Below are 21,000 nucleotides of genomic sequence, written 5' to 3' on the forward strand. Positions count from 1 at the left end.
TAAAATAGTGAAACTTACAACTATACATAACAAATAAAAGCTGTGAACTTGAGCGATTACAAATGGTGTTAGAGTCAGGATGAGACTCTTGTAACGAGGATGTTAGTTTCCAAAGGGGTGAATGATGAGATCGCACATAAGTTGGATGAACTGTGAGATCCCGTATGAACTGGAGACAAGAACAAACCTCTCCACCTCGTCGAAGAGGAAGGAGCTTCTTAAGTTGAACAAACCCTAAAAAATCGAAATTATAACATAAAATCGAAACCTCAATCTTATGGCTTTATAACAAGAGAGAGAGAGAGGAGATTGGAAGAAGGGCGGCGACATGGTGGTGGAGAGCGGAGGTGGAGGCGGAAGAGGTGGCAACAATGGCCGTGGCTATTGTAGCAGAAGAAGCAAAAGAAGAAGAAGGTGTTAGACGATGAAAGTCCCACGTCGACTAATTTAGGGAAAGAGAGAATACTCTCTCCATTGGTACGAGGTCTTTTGGGGAAGCCCAAAGCAAAGCCACGAGAGCTTATGCTCAAAGTAGACGATATCATACCATTATGAAGAGTCGTGTTCATCTAAGAGAAGGAAGTGAGGAAAGAACCCGGGAAGAAGAAGAAGAAGAAAAGAAAGGGAGCCAAAAATTATTATAATAATTGGAGAAAGAAAATTAAATGGTTAATAAAAAAAAGAAATTAAATCATATAAAATTTTATATATCATCCATAATCGCAATAATAACTCATATTCGATCGTTTTTTATAATTTTAATTTGATTAAATTAATAAATAAAATGCTTTTAATATGTTATTTTTATACAGTTAAGTCATTTAAAGTATATATTTTAATTTTAAAATTAGAAAATAAAAATGCAAAGAATAATTTATTTATTTATTTATTATTTATCATTTTTGAAGGCGCTCTAATTTGCAGAAGTGCGAGGGCGGGAAAACGAAAACGAAGAAGAAGAAGAAGAAGAAGAAGAAGAAGAAGAAGAAGAGCTTCGAGGAAAAAACTCAATTCTCCCGCCCTCTGGAAACCGGACTGAAAGAGAGCTAGAAGATGGAGAGGATTCATGTAACCGTCCGAGCCAGGCCGCTCTCGGCGGCGGACGCCAAAACGAGCCCTTGGAGAATTTCTGGAAACTCCATTTTCATTTCTAATCACCCTAACAAGTTCGATTTTGGTATGTTTCTGCTCAGTTATCTTACTTACATTTCTTTTTTTCTCGCAAATTTTGCTCTCCTAGGTGTTTTTTTTTTGTTTACTTACCTTGGCTGTCGATTTTGCTTTCTTTCTACTTTGCAGATCGAGTTTTCGGCGAAGATTGCAGCACTTTCGAAGTCTATCAAGCTCGCACTAAGGAAATTGTTGCCTCCGCAGTTCGTGGGTTCAATGGTATTTTCTATGGAAATAGTTGATGGTTTGGATTGTTTTATGTGCTTGTACTATTTGGCTGACTACTCTAATATCACTCCTTTGTGTTCTTGTCTCTGTTTTTATATTCCTTCTTTTCTTGCATAATTCAGGGACGGTCTTTGCTTATGGGCAAACTAATAGTGGTAAAACTCATACAATGCGAGGCTCACCAACTGAACCTGGGATCATTCCACTTGCTGTGAATAATTTGTTTGATGTTATACATCAGGTATTTCTTCAATTTAGTCATTGTCATCCTAGGCTATGACTAGGCTACACGAGGAGCATCCTCCACTTACTGTTCTTACTTTTGTTTTGGTGCTTGCATTTAAAAATGTACTAGGAAACACTGACTTGTGGAGCTTGTTTAATATTCAAATGGAAAAAGGAAAAAAAAAACGAAAATGGTTTTCCACAATTGGACTGTTAAAACGAAAATTCAAATTGTATACTGTTGTAGCTGGGATAAAGAAAAACAATGAAGGTCATTATAATGAAGCATCGAGCTTGAGTTTGACCCAACTCCTGCTCATCTAATTTATTGAACTATGAGATATGTCTAAGTGAAATCTTCTTGTTCAAAGGATGCGGATAGGGAGTTTCTTCTGCGAATGTCCTACATGGAAATCTACAACGAGGAAATTAACGATTTATTGGTTCCTGAGCATCGAAAACTGCAGATTCACGAAAGTTTAGAGGTGGTGCTTAATTTTAAACTTGGTGCAACTTATTGTTCCATGTCCAAACTTCTGTTTACTTTTGTTGAAGTTAATTATTTCCTCCAAATTTGCAGCGGGGAATCTATGTTGCTGGTTTGCGAGAAGAGATTGTTGCTTCTTCTGAACAAGTTCTCGATCTTATGGAATTTGGAGAATGTAATTTAATTTTCGAAATGATGAAGTCTATTGCCTCCTCCTTTCTTAAAGATCTTAATAAAATTCTACTTCGTTTCCAAATTTCTTTTATATTGAAGAGTTCAATAGAAAGCATATTTGTTATCCATTACTGTTTAATTACTGGTTCTATGAACTATTTACCCCTTGAAATCGATGCCTCTGGTTTTTTAGGCTTTTGTCTGTCTGTTCTTATATATATTAGTGATTTCATGCTAATTTTAATATCTTGTTCATACATTCAGCTCATCGTCATATTGGAGAGACAAATATGAATTTGTACAGTAGTAGATCCCACACTATTTTCCGCATGGTAAACTCAATATTCTTCAAATTCCGCGAGTCACATTGCCATTATATTATTTTTCCCTCTCTAACTTACCTAATAATCAAATAGATAATTGAGAGTCGGGATAAAGTTGAAGATGGAGACACTGGAAATTCTTGTGATGCTGTTCGTGTTTCAGTTCTGGTACGTGGTTCCTGCAGTTATCAATTATTTCTACATGTTTTTTGCTTCCGGTATTCGTTTATCAATTACTTTATTATTGTGATTAGATGGCGGACCCATTATCTCCCCTTGTTAGCTAAAAGCTTCTCTCTCACTTTCTTTCTCTCTCTCATTCAAAAAATTATGGTAAGAGATAACCGATTGGAACTATGGGGTGTTGTCCTTTTTAATTGAATGCACAACTTTTAGAATTTCTTTTGATGTGAGATATAATGGAAGTAGAGTTGATAGAGGAGTATGGAAAGATGGTGTCCTCTTTTTTCATTTAGCTTGCAGTTGCAGGCTGGTTAGAAGAGGGTATTATAAAACTATTGGCTTTATCTGCACTTAAAGTTTTGATGATTATATGGTGTGAATGGAGGTCGTCAGTAAAAGTGGAGTGGTGGAGGTGTATAAAATCAACTCAAATAGGGTAAAGAAAGGATTCTCATTCTGGAAGGAAGTATATACCCAAAGCGGGGTCGGAAGATTTTTAAGAAAGCAGTGAGGTGTTTTTCTTTTAAAGAGAAGGGGCTTTTGGGAAGTTTGATGATGTGGTGGAAAGGAGGATGCATAGAACAAACTTATAGTATAAATGAAAAATAGGTGTTTTGTGGGATTGAGTGGAGCAAGGTGATTAGAAAAGATATGTGGAAAAAGGAGGAAAGAATAAAGGAGGTAAAAGGAGACTTTTGCGGGAATATTGTATTTGAAAGAAATTGTATTTAAGTATTCGAGAGTTAAGGTTAGGAAATGGATTGAAAATGTAGTTTTGGGAGGATGGTCGGTTGGAAGGAGGGTCCTTGTTGATTAAGTATCCAAATTTGTATGATCTGGTGTTCAAAACAGTGAATGATGTGTGGATTCAAGTGTATTGAGTTGTAACAATAAAACAAGAATGGCTTTTGAAGTAAAGGAGAACGATTTAATGTTGCTGCTGGATTTGTTGAAGAATTTTGGATTATAGGAAGACGCGGGAAAGGGTGCGATTGCTGTAAAATGGCGGTAATTTATCATGTGGTGTTTAGCGCAGAGATTGGTTAATGGCATGATCTTCTTTGTTTAACTATTTGGATAAAATGTATTTGTGTGGATAGGTTGTCTTGTAGGTCTCAATTAGTGGAAAGAATGCGACGAAGACATACTTTGTGGATTTTAAATCCTTCCCAGTGGTGCTTGTGTTATTCGGATAGTGAAGATTTGCCTCTTTTTTTTTTTTCTTTTGTTATTTTAGTAGGAAAATGTGGAATTTAGTACTTCAATTGGCTGAACTTGATTAAGTTTTTCATGTTACAACAAAAGGAAAGGCGAAGCATTTATTACGTGATACTTTTTTTTTCTAAAGAAAAGCTAGAATATTATGGATCAATGCCGTTAAATCTTTTATGAGGAATATTTGGTTGGAAAGGAACAGTTGGCTGTTTGATGTGTATTCGTGCTGGAGTTCTTTATTATGTTAAGATTGACGTGTGTCTGAACAGTTTGGGTATTTTTAGTTGGTTAATTTAGGAGGGTGCTTTTGTATCTTTAGCATTTGTTTTGTTTGTAGTACTTTACTCTCTCTGTAATTATTCATTTAATCAATAAAAAATTCTGTTTCTTTGTAAGAAAATAGGGCTTCTAGTGATTAAGCGGTGGTGGTAGAGTGTTGTAATGCTAATTATTCGTTGGGGGCTTTTTTAGACAGGGACTTTGCTGGGTATTCATGTTTTGTAATTAATTATCATCGAGAAATTTTTCTACATGCTTTTGTTGGCTTGAGTGGATTGTTATTTCGGGAGCATCAATGAATTATTTATGGTTTATTTTTGGGTTGGATGTTTGAGCATCGTAGTTTTGGAGTTTTGTAATTTTCACTGTTCAAATGAAAAATTAGGTGCATTTCCTTAGTGATATGCAGACAGAAATTTAAAAACATTAGATTCGATGCAAATAAGAATTGTATTTCATGTTTTTGGTGTTATTAAATGTGTTTGATAGCAGATTTAGATATGAATCTCACTTAAAAAAGTTATTAGAGATATGTTTGGTAATGTATTTATAAACAATAAAAACATTGTAGTTACCAATTAAATATTTGGTCGAATATAAACTATTACTATTTAATTCATTAACATGTTTTATGTTATACATTTTATTATGGTATACATGATTTATAATATATTATGTTTTTAATGTAACCCTCCATTTTAAAATTTAAAATCTAAAATTTAAATTCACTGAAAATATAAAAATTCGTCTTTAATCTCTATTTTCCGAATTTGTCTTTCATAGGTGTTTCTTATTCTTCCTAGTTGTGCTAAATGCTTGCAGAATTTAGTTGACCTTGCTGGTTCGGAGCGTGCTGCAAAAACTGGCGCCGAGGGTATTCGTCTTAAAGAGGGTTCCCACATTAATAAAAGCTTGATGACACTGGGAACTGTCATTAAAAAATTAAGTGAAGGTGCTGAGAGTCAAGGGTAGGTTTTTTGTTTCACTTCTTTGCTGCTTAAAAGAAGGATTGTTGCTGGATGCATGGTTGCTTATTTGATTTATGTTGCAGGAGCCATGTCCCCTATCGTGACAGCAAACTTACTCGTATTTTGCAACCTGCACTCGGTGGAAATGCAAACACAGCAATTATATGCAATATCACTTTAGCACAGGTATCATCTTTTGCCACCAGAGGGATTTTCTTTATTGTTCTTTTAAGTAGTGATACTTTGTTACATCAATTTCTTTGAAGTAGGAAGGATATAAATTCAAGTTACCATTCAGAAAAATGAGGCTTTACTCGTGAAATGGGTATGGGAATTCGTAAAAGAACCTAACAAGTTGTGGCACATGTATTCTATGTTCAAAAGTAAAAGAAGATATCAATCATCTCCTCTTTCATTGTAGTATTGTAATTACAGCTGGAAACTATAGTCGGTGTTATTTCAAAATTTTGGATTTTCATGGGTTCTCAATTATAGACCAGAAAGCTATCTTTTCTGGTAATTGGTGGGCATAGAAAGCAAATAAGATATTGTGGATTAATTTCGTCGAAGTTTTATTTGGGCCTATGATCTGGAAGGAATTTCAGAATTTTGTAAGGCAAAAGTTTCTAGTAGGGAGAAAGACTAGATTTCATCAAACTCTGACTTCTTGGTGTGTTGGTTTCCTGCATTTCAATAACTTTCTTCTTTAGAAGTTCACTCTGGCTAGACTTCTCTCCTATGTTTTTCATTATTAGTTACTCTCATATCCCATTTGAAAAGTTTTTTGTAATCTTCCTTTAGATAGGATTTTCTCGCACTTTTGTAATTTCAATTCATCAATGCATTTGTTTATTATCCAATTTTCTTTTAGCTATTTTGTTAGAAGAGTTCTGTATAAGTTTTTTGTGGCAGCTTTATTAGTTTGGTTGGATAGAGAGTATTGTAATTGGGGATATTTTAGACAATCACGTATTTGCATTTGTTTTTGAGTTAGATGCTAAAATCTTGTGACATTTGGTACCTTTCAATGGAAAGTCTGTTTCTGTTTCTATAATCTATAAAACAATTTCATAAAAAATCTTGTTACCGGTTTGGGTTCAATTCTGTTTTTAGCTCAATAGCCCTTCAAGGCTTAAAGTGTGATTATTTGATTTTGTGTTTACAAATATGAAAGTTATATCTATTTAATTTTCTCTTACTGAAGTGCCTCGAATTGGTTATAGACTTCCTAGATTTTAGCACTCTGTTGAGCATCTGATTGCTTCATTACATATGTTTGAAGGAAGTGTGTATGTCTATTACTTCATCCTGATTGCTAAGTTCCTTGATTTGGCGACAGATTCATGCAGATGAGACGAAAAGTACCCTCCAGTTTGCTAGTAGAGCATTACGTGTCACTAACTGCGCTCACGTGAATGAGGTTTTGATCTATACTTAGGTTTCATTTCTTTTTTCCCTCGTTCCATCTCAGATATTTATGCTTTCCTCGGAAGAAGTTTATATTTCTGGGCCCACATTTGCTTTTAGTCACTGTGCTTATCCACTTGGTTCATCCAGTTCAATGCTTTAATTCTTTCCTGTAGATTTTAACTGATGCTGCTCTGTTAAAGCGTCAAAAGAGAGAGATTGAGGAGCTTCGAGCCAAATTGAAGGTTAGACCATATCTTCTTTTTCTTTTTCTTCCTTGTTTTCCCTCCTAATAAAAAGGTCAGACTAATCTTTTGTTCTGTTTTTATGTTTCAGGGTTCCCATTCAGAGCATTTAGGGGAGGAGATCCTCAACTTGAGAAATACATTATTACAGGTCAGCAACAAATGTTAATATGATGATCTTTTGTAGGATGCACGGACTTATCCTGGAAGTTTCTATATGCATGTCAGATTGAACTGGAGAGGGAGCGAATGGCTTTGGAGTTGGAGGAGGAAAAGAAAGTGCAGTCCGAATGGGAGAAAAGGGTGCAGGAGCAAGCTAAGAAAATTGAAAATTTGAGTTCTATGGTGCTTTATTCAAAAAGAGATGATAACCATGATGAAATTAAAAAGGTTCACAAAATAAAAGTGTATTGCATTGATTACAGTTTTCTAATTTCATCTTTTTACAGATTTATGCCTATTGGGAGGTTTCTTATGATCTCCTTGGCCTTTGGGGATTTCTCTCATCATTGTTTTTTGTACATTCCCGCTTTTTTTGTTATTAGAAGTTCGTTTCTTATCAAAAAGAAAATATTTTGCATTAATATGTTTTTCTGACTTCTTTTGTCTAGTCTGTACATGTTCCATCTCATTTTTGTTATACTGCTTTATTTTTTTCTATCTGACGTTATATCTAGTTCTCTGCTATTATCCTTTGCTTCCGATTAGTCTTCTTATCACATCTATTAAGAGTTTCTTTTTAAAAATTGTACCTTTTTTTTACGTAAAAATTGATTCAATATTGTAGAATAAGAGAAGGGATACATGGTGTCCAGGAAATATTTCACGGAAGCCCCTTGGAGAGGTAAAATTGTTCTTATTATATTAGCACATGGTTTATATCATGTGTTGCGATTCCCTAGTATTTGAATTTTGAACACTAATGAAACCATCCTATTGTATGCTTTCCAAGTAGTCTAATAGATTTTGAGATATTATTTGTTTTTGGTTGCTTAGTTAATGATTGCTAGAGATAATCTAATGATGTGTAAGCTAGGATGGTTAGAGTAGAGTTCACAAGATGGATGTTGGTTAGAAAAGAAACCAACAACGGAGAGAAAGAATAAATGTGGAAATATTTGCATTAGTTTTGAAACTGTAGTCATTAATGGGAGAGCTGAGGACTCTCCTGAAAACTCCTCAAATTGCATCTTATATTCGTCTTGCCTTTATTTCGAGTAAAATTAAGGCGGATATCTCTACCGTATTTTTTCCATGCATTTTTTCGTACTGATGCTGATATATGAAATGTTCTTGCAAATTTAGGTCGATTCGACCATCCAATCTATTGCTTCGGCTGTGAAGCCTGTAAAATCCAACCGTGAAATGGGACCACTTCTTCCTTTCGAAGAACTGATGGATGACACTGACGTTTCTAAGAGGGAAACTTGCAAAAAGGGTGAGAGTGATCAAAAGAATGTATTAGAAGGGTGTGCTTTTCCAGATCCCTGCGCATTATTGCATGTTACCAATAGGAGAAAAGTGGTATCGAAGAAAAAAAGCTTACCGGGAGTATGGCACTTGTCTTTTACCCTTTAGTTTTTAAATTGAAATTATGGCATTAACATTGTTATAAATTTGGCAGGACAGTGAGGTAGTAGATGTCCAAGAAGCATACGAAGATTTGCTTTTAAGGTTTGAAAGTGAGGTATTATTTAGTCTCTCTACCCCAAAATTAGCATGATCTCCCCCCTCCTAATCTTTCTTTCTTTTTAATCCTTATTTATTTGTTTATAATATTTTTTTTTGTAGAAAACTGTGAGTGATATAAAAATTGACTGCTTAACAAGGAAGCTTGCTGAAATTGATGATCACTATCATGTCAAAAGAGGTGACTTTAATGGGGACAAACAGATGAGTTTACGGGAATCGGAGGCCATCCTTGTTATCAAGCGACTTCAAGAACGGGTGCTTTGATCATCTCTTTATTATTTTATGTCACAATTCACTTGCTAGCCAAACATAAATTTCTTAAAAAGTAGGATACGAACATGTTGGGAATACATTTATATATACGTGTCTATAGTTATTTATTCACTTCTTTATTGATAAAACATGTAAAATTGACATAAAAACAAGATATACTTCACAGTCACTGAATCTCAAAAACAAGATAAGGATATGATAGTGTAATACTTTAGGATTGATTGACATGTAAGGATTCAATCTGAAAGTCAATTTATTTTTCCTAATTTTTAGGTTAAATAATATATTTAGAGTCATGTTTGAGCTGTATTTTAGCCGTGCCTAAAATTTTAATTTTTTTTTTTTTCAAACATGCCTTTAGCATGTTAGACGTGTCCAAAGCGTGTTCGAACATATCCTTATTCGACACAAACACTTTGCCTGGCAAGGTGTCCGTGCTTCGTAGCTAATATATGTATATTATTCAGTCTTTCAATTCATTTATGCTATTTCTTAGTCGGTACATGCCATCTCTTATGTTGGGATTTCTTTTTTATTTTTCATTTCCGCCCTTTATAATTTGTTATTTATTTCACAGATAATGATTTTGGAAATGGAGAGATCTTCAAGTCAGCAAAATCTTGATAATGTTGTGGAGCTTGCAACAGAGCAAAATATATGTGCTAGGGAAAAGTTTGACGAGGTAAGTACGGTTCAAATGCCCCCATCTTACTTTGTTTTGCTATTTAACTTGCTATAAATATCTTTATAGGTGCTTTGCAAGGTTGAAAATATAGATGTCAATATTAAAGTTTGATATTCATAACTCATATTCAATTATTTATGATATATCAATTTATAATTTATAGTTTGGGAAAAATCACAGATATCACAAAAGCTTTTAAAATTTTTGTGAATTTCTTAAAAAAACTACAATAACTTATTTAAATCATGACACTATTATAGTATTTAGGAACATACGACTTTAAAGTCAAAAGTTAAAAAATTCCCTTGTTGTAATATTGACAGAAATCGTAAGTTTGTTTAAAAATGTCCTTGCCACTAATATATGGACAAAAACCTTTATCTATACCCCATCATCTCCCTCTTTCATTTTCTCTCTCTTCTCACACTTTCCCATTTCTCATATTTTTTCTCCTTATTCAATACGCTCTTAATCATTTTCTTTCATTCCTCAATCTCTAAAACTTACTTTAAATAAAAAATATGAAATCTCCCATTTTTGAGCAAGTGTCCAAATATAAGAAATTTTAACACCAAAATTGTAAATTTCTTTAAAATTATCTTGAGTTGGGAAGTAACCAATTTGGAATGTCACAAGATATTCTTATTTTTCCTCCCGGATACTCTCTTTTCCCTCTTTCATTCTCTTCTTATCTTTGCAATCAAGCGTGACCCAAAACTTTGGGTTAAAGAATTAAATCCAACAAAGTCCAAAGATCAATATCTCGTCTCAAAACACAGGAAAACGATAGAATCACCAAATACAAAAAGGGTCGATAAAAAAATATCATCTTTGCTACAAATTTGGTTATGTACATGTTTTTTTTTTTCTTTTCCTTCCCATTGGTACATAGAAGGTACCTTTTTATTGCAACATTTTTTTACAGTATCTCTCAGTAGTTCACGTTTATCTTGATAGCAGTTATTTGGTTTTTGAGTTGAGTTTATCTTATATGGCTTTGTTGTTAAGTAATATTGTTAGGTTGAGTGTGTAAGTTTTTTAACTTTCGTAGCTATCTGAAGAGCTGCATTATGCACGTGAAGAAGCCAGGGTAGCTCGTGAGAAGCTTAATTCCCCGGTCTCTGTAAGAAACCTCTATAGACCTTCCATCTTCGATTATGGTTTTGAATTATTTGGTCTTGCCTTTCTCTAATTTTCTGTGTACGTTTCTTTATACGTTTCTTTATATGTTAGAAGTTAATCAGTTATTAGATGAAGTAATTTGTAACATGCTTCTTTCAGGAAGAAAATTTTGACCTATTGTCAATACTTTCAATGGAACTCCAAGAAGTAATTACAGAAATGGAAAACTCTAAACAAATTTCCTCTAGTGTTTCTTCGCTCATCAATGACATGTCTCAGTGTTTTTATGCTATATCTGACATGTTGCTTGTAAGTATTCTGTTCTCTTACTCTTATCCAGCTCAAGGACTTTCCTCGAGGGCTCATTAGTTGTAACAAAATGCAGGATTTCAGGACTACGATCCATCAATGTGCTGTGCAAGAAAAGCTAATTATTAATGATCATGAAGAGTTCAACTCCAAAATGATGCAGAAAGTTTCCAAATTTGAGAATGAGAAGGTGTGTATATTTGATGTATGTGGTTATAATCCTTCTGCATCTTGTAAGCCAGTTTTAAATATTATTATCTGGATGCACAGCTTCTTCTTCAAAGTTACTCGGATGATCTCCAGAATCAGATAGAGTTACTGAAGCAGCAAGCTCATAATTGTGAGGAGCTATCGATGGTAAATATTATTTTTTACTTTTTTATTAGATGTATGCGTTGCAATCCTTCTAACAGATGTGCGTTTGCATATTTGTCTTTCCTACAGGCTCTTTCTGATCATCAGAATGTGGAACAAACTGATTATCTTGCTCAAATCCAAACTCTTCAAAAGGAAATTACATGTTTGTCGTCTAGTTCACTTGCAAGGGAGAAGGAAAGTCTTAGAAAAGATCTTGAAAAATCAAAAGGAAAGTTGAAAGAGTCGGAAGTTAAGCTAAAAAATTCTTTACAAGAGAAAACAAAACTTGAGGTTTGATGACCTTTTTTCTATTTTTCTCCGAATAACATTAAGTTTGGGCCATCAATTTAATAATATTTTTATACTTCCAGGGTGAGAAAGCTGCGGCAGAACGAGAGATAAAACGGCTAGTTGGACAAAATTCTCTTCTCAAGCGTGATATCAATAAACGTGACTCCATTGCTGGTAGACGGCGTGATTTAATTATTGAAAAGAGTTCAAAGGGGCTTGATCCAGACAGAGCAAAGTCCTTTGTACTTCCATATGAACAAATACTGGAGGTAACAGTAGTGGTGTTAAGAAACATATTCATTACTTCTATTGGTTGACTAATGATTGGTAAGTTATAAAAAAAAAATCATACTTTCAATGTTTATACATATTATATTTGCAATTACTTTAACCAAAATTCATATTTGCGAATATTTTTGAGACTGATGCAACCCAGTTAAATTTTCCTAAAAGGTGTGCCGGTCCACCTAAGGGGAGTCAAACATCTTACTAATTCATATTTGCGAATATTTTTGAGACTGATGCAACCCAGTTAAATTTTCCTAAAAGGTGTGCCGGTCCACCTAAGGGGAGTCAAACATCTTACTAATAACTTTAATAGTGCATCTCTTCTAAATCACCTGTGGACTTACTCGATATTTTCTATTATTATCAATTGGAGTTGAACATCTTACTAAAAACTCCAACAGTGTATCTTGTCAAAATCACCTGTGAAATTTTTCGATATTTTCTATTATTGCAAATGGGAGATCGTCTCTTAAACTTGGTTGCTGTCGTTTCTGTTGAGAAGTTTTCCCTTTGCCAATGATTTATCTAAATGATTTAATAATTAGTGGACTATAATTGTAAACTTTTCTTTTAGTGCATACATATACTGGTTGATTTTATCATAGTTGAAGCTTTTAGAGTGGTTGTTCTTTGCATATTTCCCCCCACGTCTTCTTGTTCTGACAGCCAAATTAGTTTTGTCTTGTTTGGGTATTTCGCCCTAACATACACACTTCTCTTATAAGACAGTTCATTTTCCTTTGAGGTGCATAAGTCTTATCATCAACCATGCTCCCACATCCGTCAGTGTCATTGAAACTGTTGGAGAGTAAATTCTAGTATATTATTGAGTGAGAAAATAATAATATTTTTACAAGATGAAACTCAATCATAGATCCAAAAATCAGCAATTATTTCAAGTCTAAAGGGAAATTATAGCTATAAATACGCAAAAAGAAATTATAGCAGGATGGTATATGCTAGTCATTCCTAGCTTGGAAATCAAATTATCCAGGCTAGTTCAATGTAATGTCTTGGTCAAAAGGTCTGCTGCTTGATATTAGGAAGGTACATATCTCAGGTTGATTGTATTAGTCTCAATCATTCTCACTGATGAAATATGTTAGCTAGATCCGGCTACTCCCATCCCCAAGAAATTTTCAAATTCTTTTGAGAGAAGTTGCTAGGCTATTTCTTAAAAAAGATCGTAGTGAGAATTATATCATCAACACATACTATTAACACCATGTTCTTACTTGGTGAGGAGTTTGATGAATAGAGTGTGCTTAGATTGACATTGCAGATTGCCATCTTTCGAATAAATCTCTTGAAGATGACACCTGCAAGGATGATAGATAACCAGCGGCTAGGGTTTCAATGGCTGGATTTTGGTGGGCTAGAGTTTCTAACTGCTAAGCCTCTGATACCATGAAACTATATATAAGAGTGACTTTCAAGTATATTATTGAGTGAGAAAATAGGACTGTTTATACAAGAAAGATCCCAATCATATATTTGAAAAAACAGCAATTAGCCTTAGTCTAAAATGGAAATTACAGCTATAAATATACAAGAAAATAATATGCCTAATTTACAGCTTGATATTCTACTATCGTTCTAACCTGATTTTTTTTTCATGACAAATTTTTGCATCTAGGAAAATTTATCATCCTTATTCATTTAAAACTTGTCTTGGAGACGTGTTGGATGATGATTTGCGAATTCTTTTGAATGTTTATCAGGAAGATCACAAAGAGTTGGAAGTTCTTGCCTTTGAGTTAGAAGCGAGGATTGATTCTCTGGAAGAGCAATTAAGGGCCACATCCGATGAGAAAGAAGAGGCAATATTTAGAAATGAATGCTTGCTTTCAGAATTAGAAACTTTAACTGAAAAACTGAGAATAGCAAACATACAACTGACTGCTGTTCAGGATGTCTCCGAACTTGTAAGCTTATGCTTTCATTTTCAATAATCGGACATTGGTTCTGTGTGAACTTCTCTTTTCTTTATGAAACATAATATTGTGTCGCTCTCCAGAAACAAAGCTTAGAAGATGCTCAAATTAAGCAGAAAAACTTGGAAAGCTCCATAGGACTTCTGGAAGAGCAAAAAGAAGAATTGGCCATGGTAATTTGTGATTTTACATTTGCCTTTTTATAAAATAATAATAAAATTACAAGTTTGGTTTCTAAACATCTAGGATTTTGTCTATTTGGTCCTAATCTTTTAATTTTATGTCTAAACGATCCTTGATATGTTTGGATTTTTTTAAAACTAATCGATCTGTTAGACATAAATTAGAATTTCATGTCTAATGGAACTAATAAATTTTTCATTATGTGTTAACTGGGTCCGTGGATTTTAATAAACAATGAATCAGTCATGGACCTCTTAACACATAAAATTTGAAATTCAGGAATTTACTAGATACAAAATTGACAATTCAAAGACTTATAAGATACTTTTTAAGTTTAGGGACCTAGTAGACGTAAAATTGAAAGTTCATGGACAAATGAAAATAAAACTCAAACTTTGGGTACTAAACTTGTAATTTAACCTAAAGTTGAGTTATCGGAAAACATTTTTGGCTGTTTCATGGTTGAACTTGTTGGTGCATTTCCACTGGTTTTGTAGCATCTCACAGAAAGCCTTCTGGAAATGGAGGAGCAAAGGGCAGTATGGTTATCGAAGGAGAAAGCTTATGTTGAAGCAATAGAAAAGAAAGTAAAATCACACGACCTGGAGGTGGCTTCCGCATCAAATGAAATATCAAAGGTATGAACTTTGTGACTCAACTTGTCAAGATATCTGCAGTGGCTGCCTGCATGTTATAATTGGTTTCTCTGTTTTCTTTCAGTTTGAAGTTTTGGCTCTTTATGATGCATAGTTTCATCAAAAACCAGTTTCCTTGTTTTTTTAATCCACTCTGTTTTGGCATCGCCGATTGAATTTTCTAGCATATATTTCATACCTTTTAGATGGAGGCAATAATTATAATTTCAAAATGCTGGTGGATAATTAATAGAGCTGTCCTTAAGTTATCGAAAGACTTGATGGGGGATTGCATATTGATTTTGCAAACCAACACCTTTCTATCAGTACTAATATTTCGTTGAGGTCATTTAAAATATATATTGTGCTGATTGTGTTGTTTGATAGCATAGATAAAAGCAAAGCTAACTTTTTAAAATTCTATTAGCACTGTCGTTTCATTATCATTTCTCAAGAGCATATAGTTCTCTAAACAAGGGAAATACAGGAGCCATTTATTAGTTCAACTTAAGGCTTTTATTTAATGATGTTATCTTTAAACTAAATTAATGTTAGAACATTTAAATTTCATTTCCTAAAATATTAAATGTTTTCGTTAAAAACGCACTGTTGCCTTGTCTCCTTGACTTCGGATCTGGACTAATATTTTTTACTTTTGGTCTAAGTTCTCCCAAATAACATTTACTATGTTGGACTAAGATGTACCCTACCGAATACGGAATTTACTGTTATTGTACAAGGTACTCCCAAATATGAATTTATTTTTCTGTTTAACCTATCAGCCCTCCTAGAAGAAGCAACATCATCCTATAAAGTAGAAATAGATCCCATCCTACAGGAAATTCTTCTATTTATATTTAAGTCAAATATTACAATAAAAAAAAGTAGTTTTTATCACCATATCTATAGAATTCTGACGTTGTATTATCTAGAAGAAAATTACACTGTTGGTCCTTGAGGTTTGGTCTAGGTTGCATTTGGGTAGTTTTCAAACCCACCAATTTGATTCTTGAGATTTGCACTTAGTAGCATTTTTAGTCCCTCTGTCAGTTTTTTCATTAACGACCGACAGAAAGTTGATGTGACACCTATTTTTAAACCTTTTTAATTATTAAACTAAAAAAAAACATTTGTTTCGTTGTCTTTTTCTCTCTCTTCGTTCTCCATGATCCTCTCGTTTCTCCCTCTCCTCCTTCGGTCTTTTGTCCTCACCATTAATGGTAGCCACCGTTGCCTGTGCTAGCGACTGTAATTTTGATTCTTCTTATTTCCTCTCCATTCTTTTTCCCCTTTTCTTTTTTTTTTTTAAAAAAAAGGACTGACATGTAATGGGAAAAGGAAAGAGAAGAAGAAGAAAAAATACAATTGCAGGCGACAGGTGGCGGCAGTGACCATTGATGATGAAGGAAGAAGATGGAAGGAGGAGAGGGAGAATGAAAAGAGAGAAAAAAGAAAAAATATATATTTTTTGAAGCATAATAATTCAAAATTAGATTTTTTTTTTTAATTAAAAATAGGTGTAAGACATCTTTTCGTTTGTAACTAACAGAAAAACTGATGGGGAACCAAAAATGCTACCAAATGCAAACGTGGGTGGTAAAATTGTTGAGTTTTAAAACTCAATGTCCCAAAGACAACCTAAACCAAATCTGAAGGACCAAAAGTGTACTTTTTCCTATTATCTATGAAGACCTAATAACTTAAAAAGCCTCATGTGGATGTTTTTTGTTTGTAAAAACTGAATTTTTTTTTTTTTACCAATTTAGATATTCCAACCACATTTCTTCACTCCATTATGCTATGGTGAATTGAAATATTCATTGTGTAAGGTAGTTGGAATTAAATTTTAACTCTGTTTTAGTTGTACTGTTATAACGCCAGGTTCAGTGCAGTGTAGTAAGAGTTACACAGATAACTCAATAGGGATAACGAAAAAATTGGAAATAATACATTTTTAGTGCGTCAAGTTTTAATCGTCTCAGGAGACCATACCCAAAGGATAATGCAATTTGATGGAAGTTAAAACAATTTTAATACCAATTTAACCTACGTATTAAAAGACTTCCTCTTTAAGCAGTACTATGTAACATAAAATTAGACGTAAATCACTAGCTAAAATACAGTAGATGCTATGAAATATATTCTTCACAATGCATAAAGGAGATTGTTCACATGAAAAGGTTGAATGATTTATTAATGTTTGAATGGTTCTACATGTTTAATATCGAAGTCTGTAGATAGGTCTATTGTTCGCAAATGTGCAATTTTTTTATCTCACTGGGAAAATATTGCTAACATGCAAGTGCCCTTTAATTTTTTCCCTCGAATCTCTGGGTTACCAACATTACCAGAAACGAGATGAGTCATTATGGTTCACAAGCACACAGTAGACTTGATATAGTAGTTGTAGTGCTAATATAACAAGCTATACATGAACCGTAAAGCTGAAAATGAAGAGCAAGTTGTTCATCAAGTTATTATACCTTTCAAGCATTTGAGTTATCCAATAAAGGCTTAGACAAAGTCATAAATAGCCATCAGATTGTTTCGTGAATAAATTCTTACCAGTAATCCATTGATGGATTGCGAAGACACGATGGTTAGTCCATTTTATTTTACAGTATATATTATGGGCATTGCACTTTTCTCTTTCTTACTTGTCTGATGTTCTTACAACCTTCATGCACTTTTATGTCTAAAATGTGTAGTGCTTGCTTGTTATGATGGGTCTAATAGTTATAGATTTTATAATATAGGTGATGAATGATTTGGAGTCTTGTCGTGAAGAATGTGAGGTACTTCAACACAGATTGAGAAGTTCAGAGGAGAATGAGAGAAGGGAAAAAGAATTCAGGTTTTTTCTAGACTTTCCTCTCAATTGTATCTTCATAGGGTTTGGTAGATCATGCATCTCGTTTTTACATATATTAATTGATGCTTCAAAGTTAAAGGTGGTCTAATCTGTAACTTCGTTTAATAATAAATGTAGTTGTATTAACTGTGAAAATTTTGTTTCGTTCAAAAATATATTACAATACTAATGAAGGTGCTTAGGTTCTTCTTAGCATTTGTATGATGTAGTGCGATTCTTAATATATGATACCTGTCTATTGTTATTACAAATCCAAAGATGTATGAGAATTTCACAACGCTCCAGTTGTGGAACTGATTTAATATAATTTACTTTGAATTTGTTTTGTCCTCGTGTTCTGTTCTTGTCCTAATTTCTTAGGCAATGATGTATTGGAGCATCTGTGTCATGTATTTGTGTCTGTGCTTCTTAGGCTCAGGTCGCCTATTTGAAGAACAAATGATGCATATTACATTTATGTGTTTTGTTAATTTTGCTTATTTATTGCAGTAAGGAGAAGCTAGATATCATAGAGAACCTAAAAAATGAGAAAAATAAAGCTGAGGTTGAAAATGAAGCGATTCAGCAAGTAAGTTCTGTTACTTTCAGCACTTTTATGGATGTGAACGTGACTTGATGATACAAATACTTCAAACGAATATTTTCTTTTGCCATTGGTCTAAAATGAACATTTTTGAAGAACAATGGATAAGATTTATTTTCTAAATTTTTAATGAGAGATTGGGTATGAGATGAGATCTTTGTCGTGAATTTGAATGTTGAATTATTCATTCAAATTTGAAGATAGGTTTCAATGAAAACGCTAAAACGTATGACTTCCACTAATATCAAGATCTTTTGAATATTATATCATTAATAGCTAGTGAAATAATACTGTATCTTAGTGAAAAGGAAAATTCTTAAGAGGAGGTTTGGGCTTCCTTTACGATGGACTTCAGTGATTATCCTTCGTCTCTCATTCTTTTGATTTGGATTCCCTTTCTGTTATTTTGTTCTAATTTTTTCAGGGATCTTTTTGCTCGCTTTTTTTTTGGCTCCTTTTGTTCATGTTCTTTTCTAAAATGTCTTCGTATATCACTTGTTTTCAATAAAAGTTATTTTCAGAGAAAAAATCAAATATATTTAGAATCAAACAAAATACCCAACCAAGTAACACATTAAAAAAAAGATAGGAATCATTCTAGTTTTTCAGTTGGGTTTGGACACCTCTAGTTAATGGTTCACATGTGAAGCTTCATCGATAAAGCAAAAGACAAATGTTTGAAGAAATAATAGGAATGAAACATAACTTATGCTTGATCTTACGTGCAAACTTTAGGATTCAGGTAAGATAATATTTGTAGTTAATCACACGTCTTTTATGTTTCAGAGTATTAGAAACCAGTTGCTTCTTGTAACGAAGGAAAGAGATAATCTGATGATTCAGATTCAAGAGCAGCAAAGTCATTCAATCGAATTAGCATTGCTAAAAAATAATACCAGTGAGATGGTGATGACGAAACTTGCCTGTTTCTTTATGTCTTTCTCATGTTGAACCAAGTTTTTTTAACCGTGAACACGATATGTTGATGAATTTAATGCAGTTAAAAGAAGCAAAACTTCAAACGGAAAAATTGGTCGCGAGAATTTCCAGCTTGGAAGTTAAGATGCATGATGTAAGTTCTTGAATATATAGTGCTACTTACTAAATCTATGTTGCTTTCACTTTTAATGGGAGGAAAGAAAATCCTACCTCTATATTGAACATCATTTTCATAGATTATGTTTTATTTGTTACGAACATATAGTGTGGTGTTGTTGTTGTCATTGAGTAGGAAGTATCAGACAAAACTGGATGCTAGCTAGATCTATGGTGATAAGTTTTTAAGTTCTGTTACTAAAAAGGGTTTCTCTCTCTCCAATTGGTGGGCAAAGATGGAACACACCTTTCACATTTATAGTTGCACAGTTGCAGCCATTAAATTCTTTGAGATGGTGGAATGAAGATTCTTTAGTTATTCAATATAATTAAGTTCTTCGAAACTCCTTTTAGGATTAAAGGTGACTTGGCCTAGCCTTCGGTGATAATTTAAGGGCTTCAAGATTGCTGCTAGAACTAGCACAAAAAGTGGTTTATAGATTTGAAACTCTTCCCTTATCCTATTTACAGTTTCACTTGGAGAAAATCCCAATAGGTAAGAGTTTTTTAATTCTACTTCGTAGAGGATTATGACTCATGATGAAAGTTGATGAACACTTTCTTGTGAATCAAATGAATTATGATATAAAATGGTGGTTGCATTTATGGGAAGAACAGAAGGAAATTTGGTTGGTTCACATAATCGAAGAAACTGTGCTGTTCAAGAAGCCTCTGGCAGTACATTATTAGGCCACCTTTGAAAGATTCTCCTCAACTAGGGCAGGCAAAAACCTTTATCTCTAAGATTTCCTAGGATTTTATAAATTTCTGGGAAGAAAAACATTGCACTAGAGCTCGTAAATTTAAACATGTAGAGGCTACCCAAGATGTGAAATAGTTCTCAAGTACTAAGTTGTCAAGAGGATTTGTCGAAGCAGTTTTCAATTTAAGCATAATGAAGACATTGAAAGGGGTAGGACTTCAACTATCTCGTCAAAGGTGTAGTAAGTAACCACATCTGATTCTCTAAAGGTGATTTGCTAATGAGATATTCTGAGTATTAAAATGGCATTAGTTACGGATTAGCACAAACAGGAGTAGGGTATTTCCTGCATCTAATACATATTCATGCTGATTGATTCCCTTTTGGTTCTACACTAGTTTTGCGAGCATAAAATAAGACGGCATATGTATCTACCATTATTATCTTATGTTGTTCAAGGAAAATCTAACGTGCTTGCAAATAGGATGAGGTGCAGAACGGCAAAGAAAAGGCTAAGCTTCGAATGAGGCTGCGAGGAACTCAAGCAAAGTTGGATGCATTCCGCAGTAGATATCAGGGAGCAGTGGATGAGTCTGATCTTATGGATAGAAAGTATGAGAAGGCTACTGCAGACTTGAAGAAAAAGTTGGCTTCTGAATGTATCGAGAACCTTAATCTTAGGAAGCAGCTTGCTTCTGTACAAGGACTATGAAGGTAAATACTTATTCATGTGTATCCATAATGTTAAATTTTACTAACCCTTTAGCTCAAATCCAAGTAATCATTCATTGATCCATCAATGCACCTTGTTTGTAAATGTTTCTTTGTACATCAGCTAAAACTGTATCTTTATTTCTTTTACTAGGTTGTAACCTCATTGACTGTTTACATCGTGTATATATTCCTTTTGTAATAGCTCGAGAAACAAAAAATTGTTTCTATTTATCTTCTAGGTTTAATTACAAAAAAAATACTCGATGTTCATATTTGAAACTATTACGTTTGACATTTCATTGTCTCAAGAATGCATAGTGGCAACATCCTACTTACTACCTGGTTGTCAAAATGGATCGT

The 21,000-nt window shown here is 33.6% G+C and overlaps 1 protein-coding gene across 1 annotated transcript; it reads left to right on the forward strand.

Moving 5' to 3' along the window:
- Positions 1-893: 893 nt before the first annotated feature.
- Positions 894-20,876, forward strand: LOC111482228 (kinesin-like protein KIN-7O). The gene is made up of 32 exons (XM_023127916.1): positions 894-1,177; positions 1,300-1,389; positions 1,521-1,639; positions 1,995-2,108; positions 2,204-2,285; positions 2,549-2,616; positions 2,701-2,775; positions 5,107-5,252; positions 5,336-5,438; positions 6,592-6,672; positions 6,836-6,904; positions 6,996-7,055; positions 7,133-7,294; positions 7,692-7,748; positions 8,210-8,455; positions 8,529-8,591; positions 8,696-8,851; positions 9,447-9,551; positions 10,606-10,677; positions 10,836-10,985; positions 11,062-11,175; positions 11,256-11,342; positions 11,430-11,633; positions 11,714-11,902; positions 13,643-13,846; positions 13,939-14,028; positions 14,536-14,676; positions 17,430-17,527; positions 18,035-18,113; positions 18,915-19,034; positions 19,129-19,200; positions 20,411-20,876. The coding sequence occupies exons 1-32, from the start codon at positions 1,054-1,056 to the stop codon at positions 20,636-20,638; spliced, it is 3,768 nt and encodes a 1,255-aa protein (XP_022983684.1). The 5' UTR covers positions 894-1,053; the 3' UTR covers positions 20,639-20,876.
- The last annotated feature ends 124 nt before the right edge of the window (positions 20,877-21,000 follow it).

Source organism: Cucurbita maxima, unplaced genomic scaffold, assembly GCF_002738345.1.
Source record: "Cucurbita maxima cultivar Rimu unplaced genomic scaffold, Cmax_1.0 Cma_Scf00007, whole genome shotgun sequence".
NCBI classification, from domain to species: Eukaryota; Viridiplantae; Streptophyta; class Magnoliopsida; order Cucurbitales; family Cucurbitaceae; genus Cucurbita; species Cucurbita maxima.